The sequence below is a fragment of the Phaseolus vulgaris genome, chromosome 7 (assembly GCF_000499845.2).
Source record: "Phaseolus vulgaris cultivar G19833 chromosome 7, P. vulgaris v2.0, whole genome shotgun sequence".
Taxonomy (NCBI): Eukaryota; Viridiplantae; Streptophyta; class Magnoliopsida; order Fabales; family Fabaceae; genus Phaseolus; species Phaseolus vulgaris.
The window spans coordinates 34,342,282-34,355,274 of record NC_023753.2 but is presented as its reverse complement, the minus strand read 5'-3'; the positions used below and the strand labels follow the sequence as shown (position 1 = coordinate 34,355,274).

The window sequence follows — 12,993 nt, the reverse complement described above, 5'->3', positions numbered from 1 at the left end:
AACTTTTCATATAATAGATTATATATGTTATGAAGGACAGTGTCCAAAAATATTATGTTAGAAGTGTACATTCAATTCTTTTATTTTATTAAAACCGATAATAATCACTCACACTTCCATATTTCAAATGTACAACAATCTATCATACCTTTAGCTAAACAATCTTCAACAAATCACATATCTTCCAATTCTTTTTTTTTACCATCTCCTATTTCTCACACCGTGTTCTCAAATTGCCTGAAAGTGTTATCTTTCACACCCTTCCTCATGTATCCAAAACCAACAACCCAACCATTTTAGTCCCCATACTTCCGACAAACAACAATGTTTTCATAAAGCCAGCTTCTTAGAAAACTTTTCAACAAGGGTATCCATGTACTTTTTTCTCCTTGAATTTGCTCCAAAAAAAATCAAAGGAAAATTCAAGCATCCTATGGTTCAGAAAGTTTGCATATATTTGTCATCAACTTCACGCAACACCACTTATCTGAATCTACCCTTGTAAAAGTTCAGGGTCACAATGTCAATTCAAAACATCTTAAAATCCTTTTAATGAACCATCATATTATTCAAAAACATCTCTTCCATAAAAATAGCATCATGTGCGTATTGTAGAAGGTTAACTTTAACCTTGTCTTTTCCAACTAAATACCCCAACAACATCTTTTTGACAGTAGTCTCTCTCATCATTCATCTACCACTGTAAAGAGAAATGCAGTTTATGGGTCGGGTTGACGAAATCTCCTATGTAGCTTAAATTCGGCAGTAGGATTGTCATTTACAACAAAAGCCACATAACTAGAAACAAGCATCCTCTTATCCATTAACCTACCTTTTGCAAAAGCCCAACCTTTGATAGACGTCCCACTGTATTGCATGTAGTGCATTTGAATATTGGAATGTTGCCATACAATTTGACTTTACATTTATAAGCAGGGGAGGAACTAGTCCTCATGCACTCGTTAAAACGGCAACACAAAGATACACGTCTTTTAATTCTGAACTGTTTATTTTAACAAATTTCAAGTGATTTCTTTGAACACAGAGCAGCAAGGTACTAAGCATTATAACCAAAACAAGAATCGTATCCTCACCACAATATCTAGAGTAAAAAATAAACTCAGGATAATAATAATCATAATTTAGGAGTCCTCAGCACCAATGTAAAATCAAAGGGTCCTAATTTTTCACACTTGTAACATACGTGCGAAGCATGGCGACAACATCATCCGAAATTTTTGCAGCCTCGATTTTCAGGTTCTCAATTTTTGCATCAGTTTCTTCCTCAAGCCGCTTGACATTAGCTCCAGAATCACCAGTACTCTGTATTATTAATGTAATGTAGGACAGCACATCACAAATTAGAATACTGTAATGGGCTAGTCTAACATCATCAAATATAATCATACTGACTTACATCTGAAACCTTCTTTTGAAACTCACGCTCCAGTTGAGCTCGGTATTCAGCAATCTCTTTCTCAGCCTCTTCCTTGGCTTGTTTCAACCTAGCCAATTTTTCTAAAAGTAGACGTGCAGAGGAAAACATTGATAAGGTTACAAAAAATAGACACTTGTGATGGAACACATAATTAGCAATAATACGAAAAAATAGAGGGGTGGCTGAAAGTTGGCTGTTTGGCACTATCATGTCATAGCAATAATTTTCAAAGAGAATTTGTTCTAGAATAAAATTAGAATGTCTTAACAATGTAAATGTGTTTTGCACAATCATCCAATCAAAGATTATTACGCATGGTAAGTCTATTAATACTTTAGAACTTCATTACAATGAAATGTAGGTATAAATATTTTCATGTTGTCGTCCAATTACATATTACCGCTATATAAGTTTGCTACTTTCACTGTAACTACTTCAAAGTTACACTTAGGATTATTTCAGATTAATTGACCATTTAAAAATATTTATCCTGACCAAGCATGAAAATTAAACTAATTTTTTAAAAGAAAAATTTAACGTGATTTCTATTTAGTATAAAAATCTTTATTCTGACCAAGCATGAATTATTCTGAAAGTAAAATCTGAAGTGATTTCTAATTAGTTAACCATGTAAAAATCATCATACAATCAAACTCTTTGTTTTGTCACATGTATGAAGAGGCAAACAAACTCGTTCCCATCATAAAACCAAGAATCCATCCTTCCAGGTAAAAAAGAAAAGACCTGTATAAAATGAATAGAGAGTAAAACAGGTCTCTCTGGACATATATAATTGAGTCAAGCATAATTTTTAAGGAAAACACTTAACCAGACCAAAAATTAAACGTAATCACGGCAAAAAATGGGAAGATATGAAAGATAACGAAGATAGAAAATACCAGTTTTTGCAGCATTCACAATCCGTTGTGCCTCTTGTTCAGCAGCCAACAACTGCTGAATTCCACCTTGACCCCTGTTGGATGCCATTCTGTGACGAACACAGTCAGAAACTATATTTACAAATGGTTAATTGGTTAAATTTAACCTACAAGAAAGCAAACACTAAGCAATTACTCCGGCAACATATATCAATAATTAGGCAAAAAAATCGGCCTTGATTCTAACTAGGAATTCGGAAAAGTGCAAGGAGTTCAACAGCAACAAAACAGAACTGACTCTATGATGAAAACTTGAAATTTTGAACTAAAGAAATCATAAAACCAACCAAATACTCTTCTCCCTCCAAACAAAGGATGAGAAAAATCATTAGACGAAGTAATCATAGCAAAATCATACAGAATGGAAGCATGCAATTATACATCGATCGTAATTAGCTTGATTTGCAAAGACCAAAACACTTTCAAACAACGTCTGCAACGATTAACATTAGGTTTTTAATGTGTCAAGTTTTTTAATTGCAGTTTCACAGGATTCAATTTTAAACTGTAGTTGTGGTTAAGATTCGGGCGCGATTCACGATCTTGCAAAAAAAACGCAACCAAACACGAGAAAAAGGCGCAGTGAACTTAAAAATGAAATTAACGGGAAGCAGGGATCATCCAATCACAAATTTTACGCAGTTAAATTTGGATCTAACTCCTCTCGAGTGAAATTTTCTCAAGTGTAAAAGAAGTAGCGCAAAGGTGAAAATACATACAGGCATAGATGTGTGGGAATATCAATTTATCAACCATTCATTTTCTTGTTTAATCAGTAAGATTAATTACTTCTCCAAATCGTTACTGTTATTTGGTTTTAGATAAAAACCCTAGAAAAGCTAACCAGCATAGCACAGAATCGAAATTCAGTTGATAGAACAATTTAAGAAGCAAAGATCGAAATCTAGTTAAGGTGCAGTTCAGCGGTTGTATTTAATTTATATTTTTGCAGGCTAACGAAGAGAGAGGAAAAGGAAGGTATGCGGAAGAAACGGCGTGGAATTGGACAGGGAAAGCAATGGAATCGCGTAGATCTGAAAGGGAAGAAGAAGCGTACCTGTGACTGAAAGGTGTTTGATAATAGATTCAGATGAAATAGGAGAGACGCAGAGATCGCCAGAAATTTCTGTGTGTGGTGCCAAACAAAAACTGTCCTAGCTATTGCCAACTGTTTTGCTTCTTAACCCAATACTCTCTGCACGTCTATTTTTCCCACTGCTATTTTTTCACTTTTACTGCACTCATATATGTACATATAATATTTTTTCGCATAAATAATTTATTTATTTAACTTTCAAATAAAGTTAGTCAATGTTAAATATACCTCATTACTATTTAAATTGATAATGCAGTCTTCATATAACCAAATTTATAAAGAAATAATATTACTGATGTTGAAAATTTGTTAGGATTCGATTTCTAGGAAGTTAAATTTAAATGAGGTATTCCAATTTCTTTTTTTTTAAATTAATGAAAAGAAATTATAAATAATAATCTGAATTAGCGTTGTCAAACTGGACAAGTGAGTGAAAGAGAATACAAATAGCACGTGTAAGGACACCTCCGTCGTCCTTATAAGAATAAAATTAAATCATTAATTATTCATAATTATATTATTAATTAATTAATTTTTAAACTTTTAAAATTAATAATTTTATTTATTATGAATAATATCTAGAAAGATTGAATAAATTGGTTTTGGATTTATTGTAAAAGCTAAGACAAAATGACTGTGAAGTTGTTTTTTAGTTTTTATCCTTGGGCCTATAGGTTTCTGTATTGTAGAAATTCCATATCTGGATCTACTTTTATCAATGCTTTCTACACCCAATCAACTTTTTTAATTTCCAAAATGCTTTTTCATCCTGGAATTAAAATATATATTTTGAAAAAAAAATATGAAATTGAATTTTGTGTTTTGGAAAATCAAAATCTCATTATACATTAAAAAACAATGAAAAACAAAATCTGAAAAAGATTCCAAAAGGCTGTTAATTCGTGCACCTCTTATTGTAACACCCCATACTTCTTAAAATAACAAAAATACCCTATACCTTTATTTATGTTTTTCATTTCAGAATAGATAATTTAAACAAATTTTGGATTATAGAATCCATAAATTATTTACCGATTGGAAATAACTTCTGAATTCTATAATCTATAATAGGTTTCTTTAAAAAAAAATACATTTCGGATTACAGAACTCATAAGGTATTTCTAAATTTAGAAATATATTTTTATTATATAATCTAAAAAAAAATAAAAGAAAAAAGATATTTTAAATTGTAGAATTTCAAAGAAATTTCTAAATCTATAAATATTTTTTGAATTCCATAATATAGAGTTTAGAAATTACGAACCAAATATATTTTTGGATTGTAGTATCTATAATATATTTGTTTAAGGACAAAATAATCTTTTTGTCTAAAAAATATGGGGTGCAGGAATCAATTTCCCTCTACTTTTTTCCTCTTTGATTATTCCTTTTGGGCCTTTTTAGCCTGAGTGCTTCTGTACTCTTCACTTCCAATTAACGATAGTTGTTTTTGACAGATATGATCTAACAAAAATGAATCTACAATGTTAATAGTGATGCAAACGTAGCTACGCAAATCAACGTGCAAAAACTTTATTACCACAAATCGAGAACAAAAACTTTCAATCGATTGTGAAACTGCAAGACTCTACACAGCAAACTGAATTGAACAACAAATATACGTTCAGAACAGAAGCAAGTCTTGGTTGCATTCTTCAGCCTCTTCCAGAATGGTTTCCAACACAGGGGCATGTGAAACCTTTCTCACAGGAATCAGTGGAGCGGGTGCAAACTCTGTATAGTATGCCAACAACTTCATTTCCTTTGCCATCACACCAACACTTTCAAATCTACCAATGTTCAGTTCTTTGATGAACTTGGGAAAAAAATGGGTTCAATATGATTCAGTTGTGTGTGTGCTCTGAGAGGGAATACCACTGAGCTTTCTCTTTAATAAGGGTTATAAAGTGACAACATTATTGTATGAGTATGACCCACTACCAATCTCTAGGGCGAGGAAATAATGCACGGGGAAAATATGGTTTTGTTTCACAGCCACCATTGCTTAAGACACAGGAAAGGTCACAACCATGGATATTTTTAAAATAATCAAATCAGTATTCAAGCTAAATCTTCACAACCCCAAAACATATAACTTCAGAATTATAGTAACTTTTATTGTTTTTTCATCTAAATATATCTTAATTTGATTTATTTAAAAAAAACAATTGAGTTGTGTTCCTGCTAGGAAGATGGGACCTAGAGAACTATTGAAGTTTTTGTTTCTCTCCTTCAGTCGGACAGGTTGCTAGGGTTCTGATGGGATTCTTCTCGCCTATGTGCTTCTCCTCTTTGGCTCTCGGTCTCAAGTGACCGAATAGGTACCTGCAGAAGGCACTACGATGCTCTAGTAAGTAAAGCGGGTGATCGACATTTAGGTAGGTGCATAGTAATAAATGGCGTACCTTGTTCCTAGAAATGTGTGTTATTTATATTATTTTAATGAACTTACCTCATTGGGTCTGATTAGTGGAATGAATCACACTTATAAATGTATTACCTAAATGTATTAATGACATATTAACTTCATTGACCTTGGTTTCAACTTTAATAAATTTATGTATCGATCGATCAGACCGTCCGTGATAATTTTCTTTATCTCGGTCAGGTTTCTCTAATCTCGACTAAGTTTACCTGGTATCGGTCCAAGTAGACCGAGTTTCGCCCATACGAGGACAAGTTGTTATTAGAAAAGTTGTTCTGCCAACATCAATATCTATCGACAAATATAGATCACAAATCTGGGAAATACGAAGTTGTCGTTATGTAAGTTAACTTTTCCCAGTGCTAAACGTGCTTCTCGTGGTAGGTAGGTGGAGTTAATAAGCAAATGTGTGGTGGAAACTGAAACAAGAGTACAAATATAATGCACCAACTAATATAAGCACTGTTGCCATTGCTTCCTAGAAACTGGATCCACCATTAATCTTGTAACCTAATTAAGCATCATAAGTACTTTACCTAACCTAAAAGAGGGTTTTTCAGTAGCATAACTTTATATTAATATCAGTCAAGTTCTAATAAAGATAAAGATTCAAAAAGTTTTGGGAGCGATATTTGACTAATACTTTATTTCAAATTAAACTTTCTGTATTAGAAAAGTATGACTGAGAAGAAATATTTTATTAAAGACAATTAGTTAATTTTTTTTATGAAAATTAATTATTAATACATTTTTTACTGGTAAATAAATATTCAACCCCAATAACATAATTGCTTAAAAAATTCAAAAAAATCAAGTTAGGAATGCAAAGTTTAAAATGTAAAACAAATATTAAGGGGGGTGGGGAACTAAGGCAAATAAGTTCCTCCACAAATTAGTGCTTCCATATGAATCCAAGATTTATGGAGTACAAATTCCACACACGAAGTTAAATATATTGATGCTGCAAGTAGACCAATTTCACAAAGTCATGGTGTTCAAATATAAAAAAAAAAAAACTTAATTCCTAAAACAAAGTATTCTCTTCTTTATTTTTTTGCGTTTTTAATTAATCCAGATTTTTCATATTTCACTTATGAATATGATTTATTTTATAGGTAGTTAGATATTAATTTAAAAGTTATTTATTAATAATTGAAACTATTTTAAATATTAATAATTTTTTTAGTTTTTAAAATAATAGTTAATTTAATGATTTTTTTTAAGATTAGCTTTTATTTAATGATGTTACTAATATTTTTAATTATCTCGGGTATATTGATTGATTAAACTAATAAACTTGGGTTAATTATACACATAAAAAATATTCTGAAAATAAAGAACAGAGTTGTGAAAGGCAAAAAAATGCAGAGTTGGCATTAATTCTTAAATCAACTCCTGCCAAATGAAAGGCAGGGATGCACAGAAGTGATGGAGAAAGAAAAATAGAAAAGAAAAAGAACTACATATTTGACAAAATGAATTAACTCTACAAAGATGTTGTGAAGAACTAGTTCTTATTTTTCAGAAGTGAATCATCTTCATATAAGCTTCAAAATCTTGCATCAGCTACTGCTTGAGGAGGGTATTGATGGAAGGTTTGTCGCTGTGTTCCTCAGCAACTTCTTCTGTGATGGTCGCCAGAGCAGGCGAATTGGAAGGCTTTGTTGGGAGGATTATGGGTGCCGGAGCAACCTCCATCCACGAGCTCAAGTTTCTGATTCCCTTAGCCATTGATGAATTTGATTCTTCTCCTTGCTCAGAACTTCTCTCCTCCTCCTAAACCTAGCTAGAAAGAAGAGAGTTAGAGATCTATGCTTGCTCGATGTGAATAACTTTTGGTTTAGTCTGAGAGAACAATTAAGAGGCTTCTCTGCTTTTATACAACAATATTACTGCAACCTAAAATAAACAGGTAAAATCACGAGTTTTAAGGATATCTTTGAATTGAGACCACCACATGTGAGAATAAAATCAAAAATGATTTTTTTGACAGATTCGTAGGAAGCTTCCAAGAAAAAAAGAAAAGCACGTGCGTGTGTGTTTGTGTGATGCTTATTTCTAGGCCTTCCGTCCTAAAAGTCTATTCAATTGCCTACTTTAGAGGGAAAGCAAAAAATAGGTCAGCAACTCCTTTTTCTCTTCTACAACAAAATTTAAAGTTTAACAATAAATAATTTTTTTGTTTGTTTTTCAATAGTAAGGATACATAGCAAATTTAAATATCACTATTATTATTTATTATTACTATATCTTAGTATTTTATACATGTATTTTATACTATTCCTTGGAAATTGCCTACTTTTTTTTTATAAGTAAATCTGTTAGATACATAGTTTTAGAGGTATTTTTATTTTTTTAATAAAAGTTGAAATATTTTTTAAAATAATTTTTTAATTTAATTCATTCATATTGATAAAAGATATGATAAATAATTATAGCATTAAATAGAAATTAGAAATTATAGTACCCATGTTGCTCTTTAACACGTGTCATTTATGCGATGCTTTATGGGAACGTAAATAAAGGTCAACAATTGCAAATTCTAGACGATTCCTGGTTTAATTTAGCGATAAACCTAACTAATTAAATTTTTCTGACGTATTACCAATTAAATAAAATTAAACGCTTTATTTTATTTCTGAGCAAAAAATTATTTTTAATTTTCTCAATTATGAAATTATTTTGTTCGGTCTTCTTGTGGACATTGTTAGTGTGAAAAACAGTGTAATTTTATATTTATAGTTTGTGCCTTTTTTAGTTAAATATTAAAGAGTTGTTTTATTTATATATTTATGGGATTAAAGTTAAGGTGAATTATTTCATTGAAATTGGGATCAATTATTTTATATGGTTAGGAAATTGTGGAACCTATGACAATGCAGCGTGTTGTTTTACAGCCCTCCCATCCCTCCTTTTCCTCGAGGATCTCCAAAAGTACTCACATGGTGTCAAAGGTTTTACACCCTTCTATGTATTTATTTTTAAGACAAAAGGTAAAATAAAAAATAAAAGCTTAATTGAAATTTTGGTTCCAATATTTTGAAAAAAAAAAAATATTTTGGTCTTTAATTTTTTTTAGTTTTAATTGGTTAATTTTAATTATTCATAATCTTGTTTTTCTTTTAGTGTCATTTTGATTTCTTAATTTTTAATTGTCCATAATATTTCGAATAGGAAATAAATTTGTAAATCACATAAAGTATAAGGTTGAATGTTATTTTTATTATTTATTGATTAATTAGTCAAGTCTTACTAAAAGACTATTTTTCAACTATCACTCTTAACTAGAGTGTTCTTTATTTAGCTTCTTTTAAACTAATTATATGAGTATTTTTTGGTAAGTTTTTTAAGATTTTACAAACACAAATATTCTTTAATAAAGAAGTTACTTTTGACATAAAAAAAAAGTTTTCATAAAAAATGTTATTAGATAAATTTAATCTCAATCTTTCAATTGTTTTATTAGTTATAACTACATGTGTTATTTTTATTTTTATACATGCTCTATAAATATACTATTGTTCATTTTTTTAGATGAAATATATAAAAAGTAATAAGGTATCAGAATCATTTAGTCTATCATAACAATAACAAAAGTTTATGTTGAATTTATCATATTACTCTATTCAACCATTCATAAATTTAGTCACACAAGTTTACCGTTTAATCTCAGTAAGATAATTATAAATACAAATTTCTAAGATTAATTTAGACTTAAAATAAACTTCACATCTTAAGAACTTAAGATTCCTTGTAATCTTTTTTGTCTTTCAGATTGGTTGTCTATGTAGATGTCAAACCTTGACCAAATTTCATTTCACAAAAATCATCACCTCCCTAAATCCTTGTTCACTTCTCTGTGAAACTTTGAAGATTTTGATCATATTTTCTTATATCATAACCCACCTCCCACTAGAGAGTAGGGCACACTAGAAGTCGTTTTTGTATAACTTTCTCTTTGTCCTCTCTTTTTTGAGTTAGTTTTTTTATATAGGGGGTATGCTAGGTTGTGTTGTTTACATGTGACATTTATGAGATAAAGGTAAATCTCTCGTAGCATAAAGATATTTTTAGATGGTTGATTCAGAGTCTTTTATGTATTGGTTTAACTTTCTTATGAAAATAGAGGAGTTGAGAGCTTAAATTTAGTAACAATTTAGTAACAAAGTCTAAAAAGAAGTTGGTTAAATCTTTTATAGTACCTTAATACAGATTATCAAAAAACTTGTGTTGTTTAAATATATTCAAATTATTTCAATGATGATTTATTTAAAATTTTGATTGTAAAATATGATTAGTTATGTATGATATTCCTGAGATTTTAAAGATTTATAATCTAAGTAAGTAAATGGAAGTATGTTGGATATTTTAGTAGTAAAAAGTTAGAATACTGTAATAGAGTCAAATTAGGTCAAGTTGTTGTTACATTATAACAAAATACTTGATGTTAGGTATAAAAAACTTAGTTTTAACCAATTGGATCTTAGGTTATATTTAACAAAATTTCAGAATTATGTAGAGTGGAAAATTTTAATTAAATGACAATCCAAGAATTTTAGTTCTTCAAAATTTGTTGGATGAGCTGTTTAAATGAAAACTGAATAATTTAACTCTCACTAAGTGAAATTTAATTAAAGAAAATTTTTGCATGCAAGTAAATTCCTGAATAAGTTGTTCTTATGAAAAACTCGCACTGATATAACTGCAAGTCAAGAAAGGTTTTTGCTGGGCATCTAAAATTCGTCGGACAAGCTGATACCTTTGAATCACAATATATCACTTTATAAGATATATCCGTTAAATCATAAATAAATATAACATCTTTATAAATACTTTAATAACCAAACATAAAACAAATTAATACTAAGTTATTAAAAAAACAACTAAAATCATCATAATCATGTCGTGTCATCATGATACTTCTTATACAAACTCATAAATAATTTTTTTCTACCAATTTTGCTAATTAACAAACTAAATTAAACCACTTCGATACAAAAACCTAATGTGTTTATGATTTAATATATACATGTCAAAAGTTTTTAAAGCATATGATGTTGCCACATAGGAGTCTCATGAAAAACTAATTTGATTTTAATACATTTAAAATAGATTTTGGGAATACATCATTCGTTTTTTCTTAGATGGAAACCCAACTTGTAACTATCTTGAACATTGTCTATTACCCATTGTGATCTTATTAAAGACAACTTCAAAAAATAAAAATAGGAAATCTTGCACTGAAGTTAACTTCAAGGAAAACAAAATCTCATGTGAGCAAGCACAGATTTTACAAAAACTAAAATAAAAATCATGCTTTTTGAAGCATAATTCAATAAACAAAATGCATAGAAGTTAGGGCTCGTGCATTGAAAAACAATTACAATAAATTCAGGACAAAATTGTAGGAGTAATAGAGATTCAGGGCAAAATTGGAGTATAGTATAAGAGATTCAGGACAACATTGTACCATTTTAGTTAAATAAGCCTTTATTCTGTAATATTTACAATACATAATATTTTTATCTCATTAACATAGCATCAAATACTTAACAAATATTTGACAATGAAAGAATACTTCTAGGCATTAATGCATTAACCACGCATAAGTGTAAAGAAATTTGAGAATCAATGTCACCTAGTGTATTAAATATGAGAGGACAAAATATCTCTAATGACATGGACCAAAATCACTAAATGATTTCTATGAAAATAGATTAGTATATCAAGAATATACTGAACTTTGCACATTTAATGAAACGAACAAAGATCAATTTAAAAATACAACATGCAAGCAAAAATAAAGGCAACAGTAATACACCTCCATTCAAACCTCCTTGAATCCTAACAATGTGTTATCATTTACCAACCAACACAAGTATCTACCATTCCGAAGCAGAACAATTTCCTCTATCATTAAAACCAAATTCAAAATTATAACACCAACAACAGAAGCAATCTAAACAAAAAAAAACAATGAAAATTCATCAAAATCATTCAAGAGGAACCTCAACGTCACCATCGGAAATCTCCTGTTGCAGATCCTTGGGGTCTTTCCCATCGACGGTGCACCCAACAGACACACAAGTCCCGAGGATCTCTTTGATGCTTCCGCTGAGATCCTTCGCCATGGAGCGCGGCCTCATCACCCTCGCTATCTCAATCACGTCGTCCAGGGCGATGTTTCCGTTGTGCTTTATGTTCTTCGTCTTTTTCCTGTCTCTCTCGGGCTCTTTGAGTGCTTTGATGACAAGCGCGGCGGCGGAGGGCACCACCGTCACCTTCGCCTGGCGGTTCTGAACGGTGAGCTTCACCGTCACGCGGAGGCCCTTCCAGTCCTTTGCAGTCTCCTTGGCGATGTCTTCACCGATCTTCTTCGGAGAAAGACCCAACGGACCGATCTTTGGCGCGAGAGAACTCGCCGCGCCCACCTCACCCCCGGTGACGCGAACGAACACGTCCACCACCTGCGAGGGATCAAACTTCGGTGGCATTGGACCGCTGGTTTCTTGACTGGAGTGGTGTTGATTAGGGTTTTGCGGACGAAGGTTTGTGATGCTGTTGGGAATATAAAGTTCCTAACTAGGGTTTTGTTTCATTTCTTGGGTTTATGGGCTTTCTTGATCTCAATGGGTTTTCTTACACTTCAGCTATTTCCAGTCACTCTTTTACTATCTACACTTTTCTTTATTTAAAATCATAAGAAGTTATTGTTTTAGGAACTGATTTCAGAACACTCTCTAGTGAAATATTTTCATTTTATTAATATTTCAAAAATTAATTTTGGAAAATGATAAAAAAAGTGTCCCAGAAAAATAATATTGAAAATGACAACATTGCAAAAAATATTTTTCTCTTATAATTACAAAAACTACTTTCTTGATGAAACAAGAAAAGCAATTTCTTTTTCACCTCTATATTTTCTAAAATTCCAATTTTGCCTCATTAAAATCACGATGCATTTTAAAAAAAGGTGAAGTGATATATTTTGTAATTCTGAACGGTGAAAATATAATTTCGAAATGCATTTTTTTCTTAAATGTTTCATTTCAAATTATTCATATGGTGTTTATTTTACATAATTCAATAATTTGTT

General features: G+C 30.8%; 2 protein-coding genes across 3 annotated transcripts; both read right to left on the bottom strand.

Moving 5' to 3' along the window:
* Window positions 1-990: 990 nt before the first annotated feature.
* On the bottom strand, window positions 991-3,703 carry LOC137830265 (V-type proton ATPase subunit G1-like). 2 transcript variants are annotated; one of them, XM_068637467.1, is made up of 4 exons: window positions 3,434-3,703; window positions 2,338-2,426; window positions 1,418-1,518; window positions 991-1,323 (listed from the first exon to the last, which is right to left on the bottom strand). In XM_068637467.1, the coding sequence occupies exons 2-4, from the start codon at window positions 2,423-2,425 to the stop codon at window positions 1,180-1,182; spliced, it is 333 nt and encodes a 110-aa protein (XP_068493568.1). In that variant the 5' UTR covers window position 2,426; window positions 3,434-3,703; the 3' UTR covers window positions 991-1,179. The 2 variants fall into 2 exon arrangements, with proteins under 2 accessions (XP_068493568.1, XP_068493569.1); XM_068637468.1 differs by having other exon boundaries at window positions 2,338-2,448; window positions 3,434-3,590.
* A 7,995-nt stretch (window positions 3,704-11,698) lies between these two features.
* LOC137830261 (large ribosomal subunit protein uL11-like) lies at window positions 11,699-12,484 on the bottom strand. The gene has a single exon (XM_068637462.1). The coding sequence runs from the start codon at window positions 12,389-12,391 to the stop codon at window positions 11,891-11,893; it is 501 nt and encodes a 166-aa protein (XP_068493563.1). The 5' UTR covers window positions 12,392-12,484; the 3' UTR covers window positions 11,699-11,890.
* Window positions 12,485-12,993: the final 509 nt, after the last annotated feature.

Bases quoted from the DNA above. Each gene is read 5' to 3' on its own strand.
- LOC137830265 (XM_068637467.1), bottom strand. From the start codon at position 2,425: ATGGCATCCAACAGGGGTCAAGGTGGAATTCAGCAGTTGTTGGCTGCT. The intron at 1,519-2,337 runs GTATTTTCTATC...GTCTACTTTTAG, and splicing joins TGTGAATGCTGCAAAAACTG to AAAAATTGGCTAGGTTGAAA. The intron at 1,324-1,417 runs GTAAGTCAGTAT...TTAATAATACAG, and splicing joins TTCAAAAGAAGGTTTCAGAT to AGTACTGGTGATTCTGGAGC.
- LOC137830261 (XM_068637462.1), bottom strand. From the start codon at position 12,391: ATGCCACCGAAGTTTGATCCCTCGCAGGTGGTGGACGTGTTCGTTCGC.